Source organism: Pelophylax lessonae, assembly GCF_965119305.1.
Source record: "Pelophylax lessonae genome assembly, chromosome: 5".
Taxonomy (NCBI): domain Eukaryota; kingdom Metazoa; phylum Chordata; class Amphibia; order Anura; family Ranidae; genus Pelophylax; species Pelophylax lessonae.
Window position 1 is genome coordinate 524,883,350 of NC_138772.1, and position 15,092 is coordinate 524,898,441.

The 15,092-nt window shown below is 42.4% G+C and overlaps 1 protein-coding gene across 1 annotated transcript; it reads left to right on the forward strand.

Annotated features, from left to right (window-relative positions):
* Positions 1–296: 296 nt before the first annotated feature.
* On the forward strand, positions 297–13,647 carry LOC309556959 (elongation factor 1-alpha; the record flags this gene model as incomplete). The annotated part of the gene is made up of 7 exons (XM_082259544.1): positions 297–443; positions 2,653–2,832; positions 4,196–4,492; positions 4,848–4,998; positions 9,888–10,144; positions 11,507–11,741; positions 13,529–13,647. 7 exons carry the CDS (start codon positions 297–299, stop codon positions 13,645–13,647), a joined length of 1,386 nt encoding a protein of 461 aa, XP_082115670.1.
* Positions 13,648–15,092: the final 1,445 nt, after the last annotated feature.

The window sequence follows — 15,092 nt, forward strand, 5'->3', positions numbered from 1 at the left end:
TCCATCACTCACCCAGCAGTTGCCCCATAGGAAAAGCGTTGAGTCGCCAAGCACATGTCCATCAGTGCAAAGTCTTCAGCACACTTTTCCCTGTCCGTACTGAATGGGTTAACATATATTCATCATTTTGATAATCATAGTAACCTGGGTCTTCCCCAGACCAGGAGGTCTCAGCTGGTATCTTTACTCCCCAATTATCAGCAGCTGATACTTTATAAGCCCTCCAGGTATTCAGCACTTAGCCCCACAATAGAGAGAAGGAGTTTATTGTGAGGTTGTAGAGAGAAGCAGAGAAGATGTCTGACAAGGGAAAGACCCATATGAACATTGTCATCATTGGCCATGTAGACTCTGGCAAATCCACCACCACCGGTCATCTCATCTACAAGTGTGGTGGGTTTGATCCCAGATCCCTGGAGAAGCTGGAAGCTGCTGCTGGCCAGGTAAGAAGGAATATGGGTTATTTGTGCTCTGGTTTGAGGGTGTTTAAATTGCTTGGGAACTAGTGACCGATTTCTGGGACCTGCTACTTTCTCCTATCAGGTCTGTGTTTTAAATGGGCTCTAACTTCATATATGCAGCAGATGCTAGACTGCCCTCTGAAGACCCTAAAGTGAACCATTGGGTCTATGAAAGCATCTTCCATTTTAAAACTGCAGGCTTGTCTGTGGAGTGCTTCTAACTGGACATAATGGGGGAAGTTTACTGAAACTGGAGGGTGCAAAATGTGGTGATGCTCTGCATAGAAGCCAATCAGCTTCCAGGCTTTTTTTTGTCTAAGGTTAATGTGAACAGCTGATTGGCTATCATGCACAGCTGCACCAGATTTTGTGTGCTCCAGTTATTTAGTAAAACCCTGTTAATCTGTCTGAGGATGATACAAGACCCAGTGCCTTTTTGTAATGAGTTTTATATTTACTTCTAACCACTGTCTAGTTCTTTAAAGTGTGTATCCAGGCAAAACTCCATTGGTTTGGTTAGTTAGGCTCCTCAAGCATTTTTTCCAATTTTTTTGGTAGCGTTAGAGAGGGTTATACACCCTGTCATATATATATATATATATATATATATATATATATATATATATATATATATATATATATATATATATATATATATATATATATTTTTTTTTTTTTTTTTTTCCGTATATGTCCCATTGGAGAGATTTCCTTTTACTTGTCCTGTTTCCAAAACTGGAAGTGAGTGGAAATCCCTCCAAAGTGAGGCAATCCCTGGTTATCACCAGGACTAGTTTTACCAAAGGGAAGAGTTCCCAGCTATTTCTATTCTTGTGACCATGTAACATTCGGGATTTTCTTTTACTTTCAGTAATGGCCACCTGGACAAATAGAAAATGAATCTCCCTAACTAGGCCATAGACCGTAAAGGAAGTTCCCCAATAGTACACAAGTTGTGGGGGTGGGGTGGGAGACCTGGTTGGGGGTTTAACATTCTCTAGCCAAAGCGAAAACCTTTGCTATACCTACTCCAAAGTAAAGTAACTGTTTAGATTACTTTTAACCTAATGTCAGTCTAGGATTTGGTTCTAAAAGACCAGCTTTGGTGTCCTTGTACCAGTGGGGGAGTTTACTTCACAATCTCTCCAACATAGAAGATTGTCATTGGAACTGATCCCATTGGAAGCTTAGCCTTGCGTTCCAGTGACACAATTACATTTTTGGCTTTTCTACTCAGTTTCAGTTCTAGTGATAATGGTCACTGCGACAGAGGCTGAACCTTCCGAGGTGGGGAACACAGACCACGTCACATTGAGGTTTTAATCTTTCCCTACCCTATGCACTTTACAAGGAATGTAACTGTGGCTGGCTATTAAATCGTCTCGTCATTTCCTGTCCTGTAGACGCAATAGGAAGGATATCTCTCCAAAGTGAGCTAGGTGACCCAATAAAAGATTTCCCCTCTGTTCCGTTTTTAGGTGATCTCAACTAATTCAGTTTGAGTGATGGTTATTATAAAGTGTGAAGTGGAACTCCAGTGGGGACAGACAGAAATTTGACATTTCTAACCCTATATCTCTATCCAAAACTAAAATTATAGACCCAGAATGGTATTTGTCAGAACCTCTGTAGATGAATATAGTGGTTTGTATAATTGTTTGAGTAATTTTTTTCTAAAGTCCGAGTGGCAGACACCATGTGGAAAGAGGGGGAGTTTTCCTAAATGGGGGACATGTGTGGAAAAGTTAGAACCTGCTTTTTCCAATATTTCCTGTTGGGGGGTTAATATGGGCATGGTATTTAATTTTCCATAGATTAAGTCTTAGAGGTGGTCTGCATTTGTGACCCCCTCCCCCCCCCCAAACTGTCCAGTAAATGCCAACCTTGGGTATAAATTGGGCCTCTGCAAGAATGTGATGGAAGATGCAGTAAGGCTGTTAATGCACAGACTGTTCTGGGCAGCTGCAAGATATTCAGTCTGGTATGCCAAAGCCGAGATCAGTAGTGTTCAAGCCAGACCTAATATAACTGATAAGTCGGGATACCTTTTTTTAAGGGGGGGGGGCTCAACATTGTATCTGAGAACGTGGGGTTATGTGTACTTTAGAATATAGGTTCCTAAATGTAGCAGGAGTGATGGTAGGTGTGTGCTTTTATTTTCTTGTAATGACCTTCAAAAAATCTATTCTAGATTGGCAAGAGCTCGTTCAAATTTGCATGGATCCTGGATAAGCTGAAGGTGGAGCGGGAGCGTGGAATCACCATTGACATCTCCCTTTGGAAATTCCAAACTAACAGATATACAATCACCATCATTGATGCTCCTGGACACAGGGACTTCATTAAAAATATGATCACTGGCACATCCCAGGTTTGTGGTTTCCAATGGCGTTTATGGCAACAAGGCATTGGGGAGTCCAGGGTTCAACTCCTAGGTCCTCGTGTATATTGCATGCTTGCACTTTAGAGCTAGCCAGACTTTTCAATGATGTTTAAGGCTCATGCATGCTGGGATTTAAAAACGCTATTTCTGCCGGCAGAAAAAAACTCAGTGTTTTTGTACACGTGTGTGTGTTTTTTTTTTTTCTGCCCAAAAGCTCCCAATCAAAACACACAAAGGGTTTTTCTGCCCATAAATATATAAATGTTGCGCATATACGAATGCCATGTGGGAAACTAACAGGAATTGCTTTTCCCACACAGCATAGCAATCTGCTGTTGGTGTCAAGTTAATGACACCCCAGGGGGGCAGTTTGCAGAACTTGGTGTTTACTAGAATCAGATCACATGGGTATGAAAATCCATGCAATCGGATTCCAGTTGCAAAAAGGTGCCTGCCCCATTTTTTTTCATGTGAATGCAGTGCGATTTGAGTCCTACAAAATGATCGGCTCAAATTACACATGATTGCAATGCAATTCCTGTGCAAAAAATGCATTGGTGTGAACCCAGCCTTGGATGCAAGTATCAGAAACTGCTCCTATTCCCTGATTTAAAACTAGTACCTGGAATTCGGTGTGGAAGTTTTGGAACCAAACCTCTAGTTTGTAGCTTTAATGTCCCCTGACAGTTCTAGTGGACTGTGGCTGAATTATTGCTCTGATGCCTGAAAATCTCATCCAGAGGCCATTAAAATGCTTTATTTTTATCTTTTTGTGATGCAGGGGCAAATTGTGACTGTACAGCAAGCACTAAGTGTAATGTCAATCTTTCTAGCCTTGGATAGTGAGGAAGGATGGAACCCTGAACCCCTGTCAGCTTTTGCAATTATGCAGGGCTCCAGTGATTTCACCTCACTTGTTTTACCAGATGGGGGACAATCTGTAATGGGGAAACTGAGAACAAAAAGCTGATGGAGTTGTAGTTTCCTACAAAATTTTCTTCACTTTTTTAGTGAAAAGGTGGTCCCTAGGACAATAAGCGAGGGCAAATTTCTCCAACATCTGTAAAACCTGACTGGAAGCTCTAATCCCTCACCTCCTATCCAAAAATGGGGTCCAGTTACATTTGTGCATTAAGTGGCACCCCAAGGCACTGAATAGTAGAGTGCACTTACACCCCATACATTGTTGCTTTTTTCTTTCCATTGCAAAAAAGGGTCATTTGCATTTTTTTTCATCTGTTGTGGCACATTGGCAGCCCATTCGTTCTAGAATGTACCTTGATGCAACTGCTTAAGAGAACTAATGCAGCCACCTCATTGGTTTAGCTATTAATGGTCTGCTTGGTTTCAGGCTGACGTGGCTGTCCTGGTGGTTTCTGCTGCAACTGGTGAGTTTGAAGCTGGCGTTTCCAGGAATGGACAAACCAGAGAACATGCTCTGCTGGCCTACACCATGGGTGTTAAACAGCTCATTGTCTGTGTAAACAAGATGGACATGACTGACCCACCGTACAGCCAAAAGAGGTTTGATGAAGTGGTCAAGAACGTGACGGTCTACCTCAAGAAGATTGGCTACATCCCAGCCACCATTCCATTTATCCCTGTGTCTGGGTGGACTGGAGATAACATATCTACTCCCAGTCAGAAGGTAATGTGAATTTCAAGTGTGTAACTAGGGATAAAATGGAGGGTGAAGAGTCAGTGTAGGGTTACTTTGGTGTGCCCTCTGCATATGTGCTCATTAATGATCTTGGTAAACACCAGTGTCTTCTGTTACCACTTAGTCTGCGATCTACCTATGGACACAAGTAGGCCTATCAAAGCCCAATGCCAGAAGCTTTTATTTGTGATGGGGTGGGGATGATGGGTGGGGATGATGGGTGGGGGGGAGGTTTTTCCCATCAGTGTCCTGCTATCTCTGCCTAATGCATGTTTAGTTCAGTCTCGTAAATGTTTTACTTTGTCTTGCCATGTAGCTATATTCCAAATCTCCTCTTTTTCAGATGGGCTGGTTCAAAGGATGGAAGGTGAAACGAAAAGATAGCTTTTTGAAAGGCCAATCTTTGCTTGAGGTCATTGACTGCCTTGTTCCCCCAGTGCGTCCGGCCAACAAGCCACTCCGCTTACCCCTACAGGATGTCTATAAAATAGGAGGTGAGATGCAGAGATGTATAGTAACGAAGTAGAACTACTTAAGTACTGTACTTAAGTACCGAAATGCGGTATCTGTACTTTCCTAGAGTAGAATTTTTTTCTCCTTCTACTTTTACTTCACTACATTTTTTCGATGATTTCGATACTTCTACTCAAGTATTTTTTTTTTTTTGTGCTGCATAGTTACTCGTTACTTTTAAAAAAATTACCACTGCCAGAACAGTAGATGGCAGGTTGCATAAAGCTCAAAAAAATGTGTATAATGTTATTTGTAAATCAGCGCATACGAGAATAAAGGCTGTGTATAATAAAAGCTGCTATACCAAATTTTTCCAATAAAAAAAAAATATGAAACAAACAAATAAATGGTGCTACAGCGCTTAAAGTGCATCAAGAAACTACTAACAAACACAACTTGGCTGTGCGAATAAAGTGCCTGTGCAATCGATATAATATCATCGTTGCCCCCAGTGCCCTGCCCACACTCCACACAGTATCAAAAATAAAGTGACATGAATGTGCTAAAGCCTAAATGCAGTGAAAATAATTATTCCCACAATGTAACAGTAAATTCAATTCATATAAAATATGACAATAAATCACAATAAAATAAGTTATGAAATAAGTTAGGTCAGGTGCGTGCAACAAGTTGAAGTGTGTAAACCTATCTATAACGAAAAGTCCATAAATGAATTCCAGTGTGTAAATCTAAAGTGTCACTTCACTTGTCAGATGCTTTCACCTCCTTCAGTGCTCGAGTGACCGACCAACACACTTAATGGTGGTGGCACTGGTGGATAGTGTCTGGGTGGCAGTGTGGCACTGGCACTGACTGCACTGGTTCAAAAAGCCATATATATTTAATTATTTCAATTCTCAATCTCATAGGTCCTCTGCTCATAAGATATTAATAACTTAGGTGATGAACTTCTTGGCGGCCCTGGCAGGATGACGGGGACACCGGCCACTTCTGGAGCCGAGCCGATGTGATTCCCCAACATGTGACAAAGTGACAGCCAGGAGATCTAGTGGCTAGTAGTGCTCAACAATACCGCTTTTATATATAAAAATGAAATAAAATATACTGACTCACAATTTAGTAGTAGTAGTAGTAGGTAGCGTGTAGCAGTAGGCAGCACAACTCAATTCAATCAATCCCACAGCCTCGCTCGCGCCGCGGCCCGCGGAATCACTGTCATGATCATCAAGTTAAGACCGCACTGGAGGAGCCGTGCTGCTGTCTTCCCACTAGAGGTCTCCGCCTCTAAACGTGCTGCTTAAGTCCGCTGCGGGACTTTTTTTTTTTTTTCACGGAGCAGATGACATTTGTGTCATCCGCTCCGTGTGCCCGCATATCATCCCATCCGTTTGCGGATGATATGCGGACATAATGTAAGTATATGGCATTGCGGATGTCAGCGGATGACACCGCTGACATCCGATTTTCCTTCCTTTCCGGTTTTTACACGGATGAAAAAATAGGGTTCTGTTCTGTTCCAAAAAACGGAACAGAACTGAAAGGAGGAAAATCGGATGTCAGCGGATGGTATTCCGCTGACATCCGCAATGCCATTCACTTACATTATGTCCGCAAATCATCCGCAAACGGATGGGATGATTTGCGGACACACGGAGCGGCCGTGTGAAAGGACCCTAAGGAATTGTGATTGTCCTTTAGGTTAATCATTTGAATAAATCATTTGAAATAATAAAAAACAATATGATGTTCAAACTTTTGACTTCTTTCTTTAATAACTACATAACACAGTACTTGTACTTCTACTTTCAGTACTTGAGTAGAATTTTTTTTTCAAAACTACTGGTACTTTTTACTTTTAGTACTTAAGTAGCAAATTTTTTGAAAAAACTACTTGCAATACTTAAGTAAAAAAAATGTTGAATACTTTAGTACTTTTTCTGCAAGCACTTCCACTTCTACTCAAGTCACTTTTTGATCGAGCACTTGTACTTTTACTCAAGTAGAAATTTCGAGTACTTTATACAAGTCTGGTGAGATGTCATTCAAGGAAACTGTCCTGGACCTGTGCCATATGAGCCCAGCTTGAGCACCTGCAAATGCAGTGGCTGCCCATACTTTTATCACTAATGGGTTCACATTCTCCAGGCTTTGACCATTTAGGCCTTTGTCTTTTATCCAGCATGCCTGGATACTACTTCATACTCTGCCCCCAAACCCAAAGAGTCTTCAGCTTTCCACAACTCTGGAAGCTCTTCACATGCCTATTACATGCCAACACTGGCTCATGTGACTTTGGGTGCAGAAATTCACAAAGGTGCTTTGCTGCTGGCTGGCTGACCCATTGTAATTGGGGCACCAAAACCTTTGTTGCGTAAAAAGGTTTGCCACAGGGTAGGATCATTGGCATCTACCACACTGAACCATTGCCTTAGATTTAGGGGATAGTCACAATGTAGATCACTATGCAGATATGAAGTGTGGCAAAACAGAAGTTCCAACGCTCTTATCAAGAACAAATATGTAATAAAAAATACTGAATGCTGTGCCATCAAGTACTCATAAACTGAAACCTGGGGCACCTTGTATGGTCAAATGTTTGTGGATGTCAAACAATACACCTACACTGACTAAAGGCATGTAACTCCTACAAATTTAGTTTAGACAGAATTGCATTTAACGGTGTTGAACTGTGGCAGGCCATTTTCTGTATATTAGGTCTGTGCCACTGTGTATAAAACAGCTCCATAATGATGGGGAGGTTGGTGATGAGCTAGTGGCTTGCAGTGAGCCCTGACCTCAACCCTACCACATTTGGCATAACTGCCAGCTAGGGCTCTTCACCAAACCTCAGATCACACAAATGCTCTTTTTGGTTGCATGGGCACAAATTCCCACAGACCTACACAATCTTATGGAAAGTCTTCCAGGTGTTTGGAAGCTGCTAGTGTTGCAGAAAAAGGGGGGGGGGGGAGTTTATTAATGCCCATGGTTTTGAAATGGGATATGTAACCTTATAGGTGTGATGGCCAGACATCTGCAAACTTTGGCCCATATAGTGTACTGAATACCTGAGTCTTCACCCTCAAATTTACAAAGCTTTACTAACAAATCTCACTGAATGGTGAATGAGCACACCCAAATGGGCATTCATGCCCCTATAACATCCATATAACTAAATGGGAATTGGTGCCCCTATAACATCGATCTATTCGGCAATATAAATTTTAGCTGTGCCACAAAATCTAGGATACAAGCAGCTGCTGCACCCTCGTGGTTCCATTTTATATTTTTTCAGATTCAATTTGCTTTTCTCATTGCAACGCAGTGCATATGGTCACACTGAAGCTTCATATCCAGCTATATAATCACTATACATCTTTGTGCCTGTTTCAAATCAGTCGGTCTAAAAAGTGAAATCCAGTTTTGGGTCTGGGGTAGTTGAGTGGTTTTAGAAGTTCATATGAAACTTGCATAATTGTGCCCCCCAGGATCCTGAAATTACCCACTCAGTCCAATGGGAAGGTCCAGCATTGCTTGGAAGCACCCTGTGAGTAGCCGATTCAATTGCATTTCTTTGCTAGGAGAGGGTTTGTGTCCCTCATTGCCACTTTGCAGTGTGTGCGACGTGATCTCCCTAAAGCAGGTCTGTTAAATGGACCTTTTGCTAAATGTCACATCAGCATGCATCTCCGCATATGGATATTAAAATCTTATATTTTCTATTAAAATTTGTTTCCGTGATTTAGGCAGTGGTAATGTAAACAGGGCCTCCAGATGGCTAAATCACCAGTACCCAGAGTTGCAGTAAATGGGGAGAACGGTTCATCTGCTCTTGGAAAAAAAGCCACTGTAAATAGCCACTTCAGCTCCGAAGGTTTTACCCCCCCCCCCCTTTCTGACCAGGCTATTTTTTGCAATACGGCACTGTTGCCTTAATTGACAATTGGGCAGTTGTGCAACACTTTACCCAAAGAAGATTTGGTGGTATTTGATCACCTCTTCTATTTTATGCTCTATAAACAAAAGCATAATTCTGAAAACCCAATATTTTTTTTAAAAATCAAAATTTTGCTTAAATTTGGGCCAATAAACAGTGTGATTGCAGTGGACAAATCTGACACTGGAACTTTTTCCAGGACCAGTGACACAATACAGTGATCAGTGCTAAAGAAGCACTTTATCAATGACACTGGCAGGGAAGAGGTTACACCAGGGGTGACCAAGGGGTTAAGAGTGACAACTGTGGGGGAGTGGATGCACTAGAAGAAAAGGGCTTAGCTGAAACACAAGATCTGTTTTCCTCCCTGACAGCACATCGGTTTGCCTTGCTCTCATTTCTCTGAATGATCAGTGGGTCCCATTGGCCACCAGACCCGCTAATTGGCTCCTGCTGTGTCCCAATCACAGCGGGAGTGGCGCTTCAGCGGCGGGCGCATGGCCACATCTCCTCCTGCACAAAATTGCATTCATGTAGTGATTTTGTACAGGAGGAGATGTTGTGGCCATGAACCCGCTGCTGAAGCGCCGCTCCTGCTGTGATTGGGACACAGCAGGAGCCAATCAGTGGGTCCGGTGGCCGATGGGACCCACTGATCATTCAGGGGCTGCCCTACTGCAGTATATATGCAGTGGGAGGTCCGTAACTGGATAGGGAGCAAAATATAAGCGGTGTCGAGCATAACAAAACGGATTCTCATAACTGAACATTTCTAAAGGTGGCTTGGTTTTATCAGCAGTTGGCTCTTTGTATGTATGAAAGGATTACATGGGCAGTAGATCCTATCATGACTGAAGAGATTTAAAAATAAAAAAACTGCACACGTTCCTTTTACTTCCCCCCCCCCCCCCCCCCAATGCTTCCCTTAAGTGCTTGTAGATCACAAACTCTTGTACTTCTGTCTCCTCCTAGGCATTGGTACGGTTCCTGTGGGCAAAATAGAGACTGGGATCCTGAAGCCTGGGATGACCATCTCATTTGCACCCTCAAACTTCACTGCAGAAGTGAAATCTATAGAGATGCACCATCAGCCTCTGGAGACTGCCTTCCCTGGGTACAACATTGGATTCAATGTGAAGAATATTGCTGTGAAGAGTCTGAAACGCGGAAATGTTGCTGGCAACTCAAAGAGTGACCCACCTACTGAGGCTACCAGCTTCACAGCACAGGTATGCTGCAGTCTTAAGTTACTGAAAAATGTAGCTCCCCCCCCCCCCCCCCCAAAAAAAAAAAACTTTACCCTACAACTGTTTGTGTACAACACCCATGTGAGAGAGTGAGGCATGGATGTAGTGTGATCACAAAGGGGGCTTCATTCCCTCCGGGGCATGCAGGCACTGGCAAATCCCAAATTACGGAACAGCTGGTTAGCCAAGAAAGCAAAGAGCTTATGCAGCACAGTGGCAAAGCTATATAGACATTCAATTAATCTGTAAATAAACTATCATGGAGACGGAGAGCGAATCCACATTTCTTGGCTTGCTCCTAACCTTCAAAATTTATTGATTCTCCATAAAAGACACCATATCCAGACTGCAAATGTTGGCACGTTTCAGCCTTGTTGTGAACAAGGCTGAAACAAGCTAACATCTCCTGTCTGAATATTGTCCATTTGTTATGGAGAATCCATAAATTGTGGAGATTTTTAACAGCAAGCCAGGAGTTGTGACTTATCATGATTATAATTGCAGCAGTGTGACTGTCTTCCCGCACCTGGCAGCTCTGGAAGTTCTCCTTTTTTCTATTGGGTTGTAGAGCCTTACATTCGCTATTTAAAACAAGACTTTACTGATCATTTTAGCTGCAGGAACTGTGGAGTAGTTGGCGTTTAACATATAAATATTTGTTTTAGCTTGGGAAGGTGGGGTTTAACTGCTGCAAGTTTTGTCAGGGCAGAAAGTAAAATCTCAAGCAAGACACAATGTGGAAAGCCCCTCTCTTCCATGTACATGTCTTACCGGCATTCTATGCAACCTACTATGGCTAAAATGGGGACATCACTCCCTGGTCATTGGCTGTTCTGGGCCAAAGATTGGCTAGAACACTGGAGCACTGTAACAAGGATGAAGGCCACAGGTTCTGAATAAGAGTATTGTCTTACAAATTCTTACAAAGCAGGGAGTGGTGAGGGTCACTGGTAAAAGGTGGGGGGGTTTTCTTGGAGACACTTTGGAATGGGACAAGGGGACACCCCTAACATGGGGTGTGTAGCCAAAATGTCAATGTTTGAAGGAACAGAACTCGTGCCAAGTCTGTCCTGGCTGGGTAGTTTCATGCTTTGTCCTGGGACTGTCATCACACTAAGGCCCCGTACACACGCATCAATTATTGGCTGGGAAGTATATTAACTCTGAATGGTGACCTGTTAGGGAGGATTGGATTCTTCCACGCCCATGCATCTCTGGGACAGGAAGTGTAGGGGAATCTTGCCAATGGGACATTTCCAACCATTATAGAAACCCACAAATCCACTTTCTGGTCATTGTGTAATTTACAGTTCATTGAGCTTTTCCTAACTTTTTGTCTTATAGGTGATCATTCTCAACCATCCTGGTCATATTAAAGCTGGCTACTCCCCAGTAATAGACTGCCACACAGCCCACACAACCTGCCAGTTTTCAGAGTTGCAGGAGAAAATTGACCGTAGATCAGGCAAAAAACTGGAAGATAACCCAGCAATGCTGAGATCGGGAGATGCTGCAATTGTGAAGCTGAAGCCCATCAAACCATTCTGTGTGGAGAGATTTTATGACTATCCTCCACTAGGTGAGTTCAGTTCTGTACTATGCCAACTGGTGTAGGAAAAGCATTTGGCATGAAATGGCTTACCTGCTAAATACACTACAAAGGATCTGTGATTATTTATAGTTATTTCACCTGCACTGTGAGGTCCAGAACAAACGCCTAGCCTGCTTTAGCATATGCACTGAAACATTAGCACATGCACTAAAACATATCTTACTATTGCAGTCCAGTTGTGTGCCGCTTTGCAGTCTTTAGGGGGGCTATTATAAAGGCAAAATAAACTGCTTGACAAAGCGGTAACTTTAAAGTAAATGAATTGGGACAATTTTGACATTTTTAAATGTCATTTTTTTTTTTTACTAGAAAATTGCATAGAACATCCAACATTTTCGAAAAGCAGGGGCCCTGGAGAATAAAATGGTGGCTGTTGCAAGTCGCACAATTTTGCGCAGCTTTCTCAAATGCAAATTGTCAGGAAGATGCAATTATATTACATTTTAGTTTCCACAAATGTAATGGAACATTTTTCTGGTAAACTAGAAAGCTGTTTGCACGCTAGTTTTAGTAAATCAAAAAATCTAGCACAGCTGTGCATGTTAGCCAATCGGCTCTAACTTCTGCTTGTCCAATTAAGCTTTGACAAGCCTGAGGAGCTGCCCCAGTTTAAGTAAATTAACCCCCTAGTGTCATGTAAAGGGATACCCATAAACTACAGTACCAAAGTTCATAGGTGGTTCTTCTACAGGTGATCAGCGTTGATCTTGAATTGGGGCCCTAGAATTGCTACTAACTCAGATGTCTGTAATACCTTACATGTGGCATAATCAGGTTACTTATGTGCTGGACCAGTTGGAACCCTGATATTGCCTCTGCCCTTCAAAGCAACGGAGCACAGATCGTGATCAGTTGGCTGCTTCCCTGGCTATTACAGCCCAGGAATGGTGAGGAAGGAAAGTCCCAGGAGCCACACATCACCAACCCTCATGTAAAGAGGAATCAGCCTAGACTGTCTACTTCCACTCTTTAGGAGTTGTGTGTATTGTGAAGCTTCTGCCTTCCTCGCTGAGCTCTTACCCTGCAAACACTCCCACCAGTTGTCAGCATGTAGAAGGACCTACTAGAGCCGGATGTGGCACCCTTAATTTCTTTGTATGGGGTCATAGTAAATCAGGGAATGATGGCTCTCAAGCCAGAAGTGACAAAATCGTCTCCAGGTTCATCCATAGAGAGGTCTATCTGGAGAGTCGGGTTTTACAGAATATGGCAACTCCCTCTACTGCACTGATACTGAGCCATGGCTTTCTGCCTTCTGTGACAGGTAACTGTCACTGTGCTCTAACATGTTTATTCTCTGCCCCCAATGCCCATATTCAATGAGAAACTGCAAATTTATTTTTAATTCAGCTATGGGTAGATGGTGGTAGAGAATAGTAGTGAATGGAGGACTTTTTTATTTTAGATTATAAATTTCTTAATAAAGGCTAGTTGGGTTCTTAACCTTTACTAAGAGAGGGACTCTCCTAAAGGTGAGGATGTGTTACCCAAAAGTTGTTTGTTCAGTTTTGTGGAACTAGGAATGGGGGTTACATAGACCATCATCTGTGATGGTCATCTGAACATCAAGATCGGCACATTCTCTACTGACCATCCTAAGATGGTGCTGCCACAACCACCAACTGGGAATTGGCTTTATGATTTTTTTTTAAAAGGTGGCCATGAAATGACCTCCAGAAAAACACAAGGATTACAATGGGAGGTTTCTGGTGTATGTGTAGGTCTATTGTAATGGCATGCAATTTGGTTTTCAGGGAGATTTGCAGCTCGGGACTTGAAGCAAACCGTTGCTGTGGGAGTTGTGAAATCTGTGGAGAGGAAGGCAAGCAGTTTGGCAAGAAGACAGGCCCAGAAACCCATCCCAGTCAACTGAGAAATTAAACTGTTTGACTTTTTTTTTTCTTTATGCAATGCAGCAGATTAAGCTGCTAATACAGTGAAAAAAACTGAATTATGTAAATCTTTTATTTAATAAAATGCACAGCAAGCAGTAAGTGGTCTGTCTTGTGTCCTGAAAAGAATTTTTGTGTGAAGGTTTTTCTTTACAACATTGTGCTTATACAAGGCATCAAATGTAAGGGGGATTAAAACGCTAAAGGCTATTGTAATCCTGGAATTTTTAAAACTAACTATTGTAGCGGATTACCCCTGTCCCCATAATGCAATCCCCATGGATTTTTGAGGCAGATGTTGACTTTACAAGAACATGATGGGAGGTATGAGTTTTTGGAACCACCCTGATTACATAATCCATCCTATGGTGCCAAGATACCCAACAGGTGTTAATCCTTTTGAGTTTTGCCTAAAGGAGTAAAGTGCCAGGGTAGAGATGTTAACTGCATAATGGGGGGGGGGGGGGATATGGAGTGCCAAGGTCCCCACCCCTGTTTGGGGATGGCGGTTCTGTTTTGCTGTAGAGTACCTACTCGTGCTTGAACCCATTTTTGGCCTAGCAAAGTGGGAAAAGTCAGGCCACCTGACTGAGCTGTCCGACGAATGGTTGCACAGAATTAATTCTTGGTATACTTAAGAATAATTCCAGGCATTAGCATGTTGGTGACATACCTTGTCAAGGATGCTGGAAATAACTGACAGACGCCAGTGACCTCCACTTCCGGGTTGTGGGCTAAGCAGCTTCTCCTGCATCGTGAACATAGGTGGTCAGCTGCCATTTTAGAAAAGGCTTTGCATTTTCTTAATGAATGCAAAAACTTCTCTAATTGGATGAAGTACAGAGGCAGGGTGGTGACCCCTGGACATATCCAATCAGAACGCTTTGCATTAAAGAATGGCAGCTGACCACCTGTGTTCCTGATGCATGAGAACAGCTTCTTGGGCTGAGACACAAAAGCAAGTGGAGGTCATTGAATTGGCAGTTTTATCCGTTCTAGTGGCGTTGACCAGGTATGTCATATACATAGTTGTTGCACTGGGCCACATGCCAATGCATGATAGTTTTCTTTAATTGGCAGTCTTAAACAGATTGAATAATTTTCTTGTTTTTATAAATACAGCTTTGGATCCCTCAGTGTCATTAAACCCACATGCACATAATTGCAATCATTAAATCTAGATCCATATATTGCTAAATATAGAATGTTTGCTTCTAAAGACCTTTCTTTAGGGCATTTGTATGTCAGTTAAAGCGGAGTTCCGGGTAACAAACGATATTTTTTTTTTTTTTTTGTGCCCCTCCGCTAGGTAGACCTCACCTGAAAAGCAATTGGATAGTTTTTTTTTTTTTTTTGTTTACTTACCTTGTAATTGGAGATCGAAGATACTCACCTCAGAGTACTTCCTCCCTCGGACCCGCGGCTC